At 56.3% G+C, this 986-nt stretch overlaps 1 protein-coding gene across 1 annotated transcript in view; it reads right to left on the reverse strand.

Moving 5' to 3' along the window:
• Window positions 1-352: 352 nt before the first annotated feature.
• Window positions 353-986, reverse strand: part of CHGG_11113 (uncharacterized protein) — a gene marked incomplete at both ends in the record, with an annotated part of 1,736 nt that continues 1,102 nt past the window's right edge. Inside the window, one exon of the mRNA XM_001230262.1 lies at window positions 353-833. Within this exon, the coding sequence (XP_001230263.1) occupies window positions 353-833 (481 nt within the window). The remainder of the gene's footprint in view (window positions 834-986) is intronic.

Genomic DNA, 986 nt, shown 5'->3' on the forward strand with positions numbered 1-986 from the left:
TTAGCAAGTTTCTCGTATCTCGTTCTCATGTAGGACGGGAGACCCAGCGATGACCACCCCATCTTTCATTTCGGTCATACGTTATTAGATTTCAATAGCAACAGAATCCAAGCCCATGCGAGCCCCATTGGCAGCTAAGAACTTGTCCTTGTATAGGTGACTCGTATGGAAATTATTATTCATACTCCGCTATGCCCTAGGGCGTGCCGGACCCTCAGCTATTTAGTGTACAGGAAAACCGTGCCCTCCCGGGCCGGGTGAAAAACCCATACCAACAATCAAGGAGCGATGCGTTTTAGTGAGCCCACATATACAAAGAGAGGAGGCCTCCTGGCCTCCGAACGGGGGCGCCTCAGGCCGCCGCTTCCAGCTCGAGCCTCCTGGCTAAGTTGTACATCGGCAGCTTCCCCGAGTCCATCAGCCAGTCGAGAACTCTCCTCGCGAGCCGTGCAGTCGTGGGATTGATGCCGTGTAGAACAGAGTAAAAGTCCCGTCGTGTCCGAATTCCAGTTCTCTCCCATCTTCTAGTCAACGGTGGGGCCAAACACCATACTACCAGGTGTTCGGCAGTCTCTCGTCCCTCGCCACACTCGCAGGCAGGAGTCAGAACCTCCGGGACTCCCCGTGTAAACAAGAAGTCCCGTAAGCCTATTGCTCCCGTCCGGATTTGAATCAGCAGTGAGCTCTTTGCCTTGCTGAGACCGTCGTGCCTCCTTAGGGTTTCGTTCCGGAATAGCGTCTCCTGCTGATGGTCAAAGTCGTCCGCCGGCCTGGTGATTGCCCTGCCGTCCCGTTCCTTTAACCACCTGGCTTTCCAAGCCTCTTCTACTACCCTGTTCGTATCAACGGTTCCCCCCGTCCAGCGCATGACCGTGCCCGCGGCTCTCTCCACCGCCGTAGGCCCTTGAGGTCCCAAGGTTCGCGGTCGGCCCCTGTTGCCCCTCCTCGAAGCTGAGTCTCTCCTGTATCTTGCGGCAGGCGAGTGA

Source organism: Chaetomium globosum, genomic scaffold (assembly GCF_000143365.1).
Source record: "Chaetomium globosum CBS 148.51 scaffold_20 genomic scaffold, whole genome shotgun sequence".
In the NCBI taxonomy this organism is placed as follows: domain Eukaryota; kingdom Fungi; phylum Ascomycota; class Sordariomycetes; order Sordariales; family Chaetomiaceae; genus Chaetomium; species Chaetomium globosum.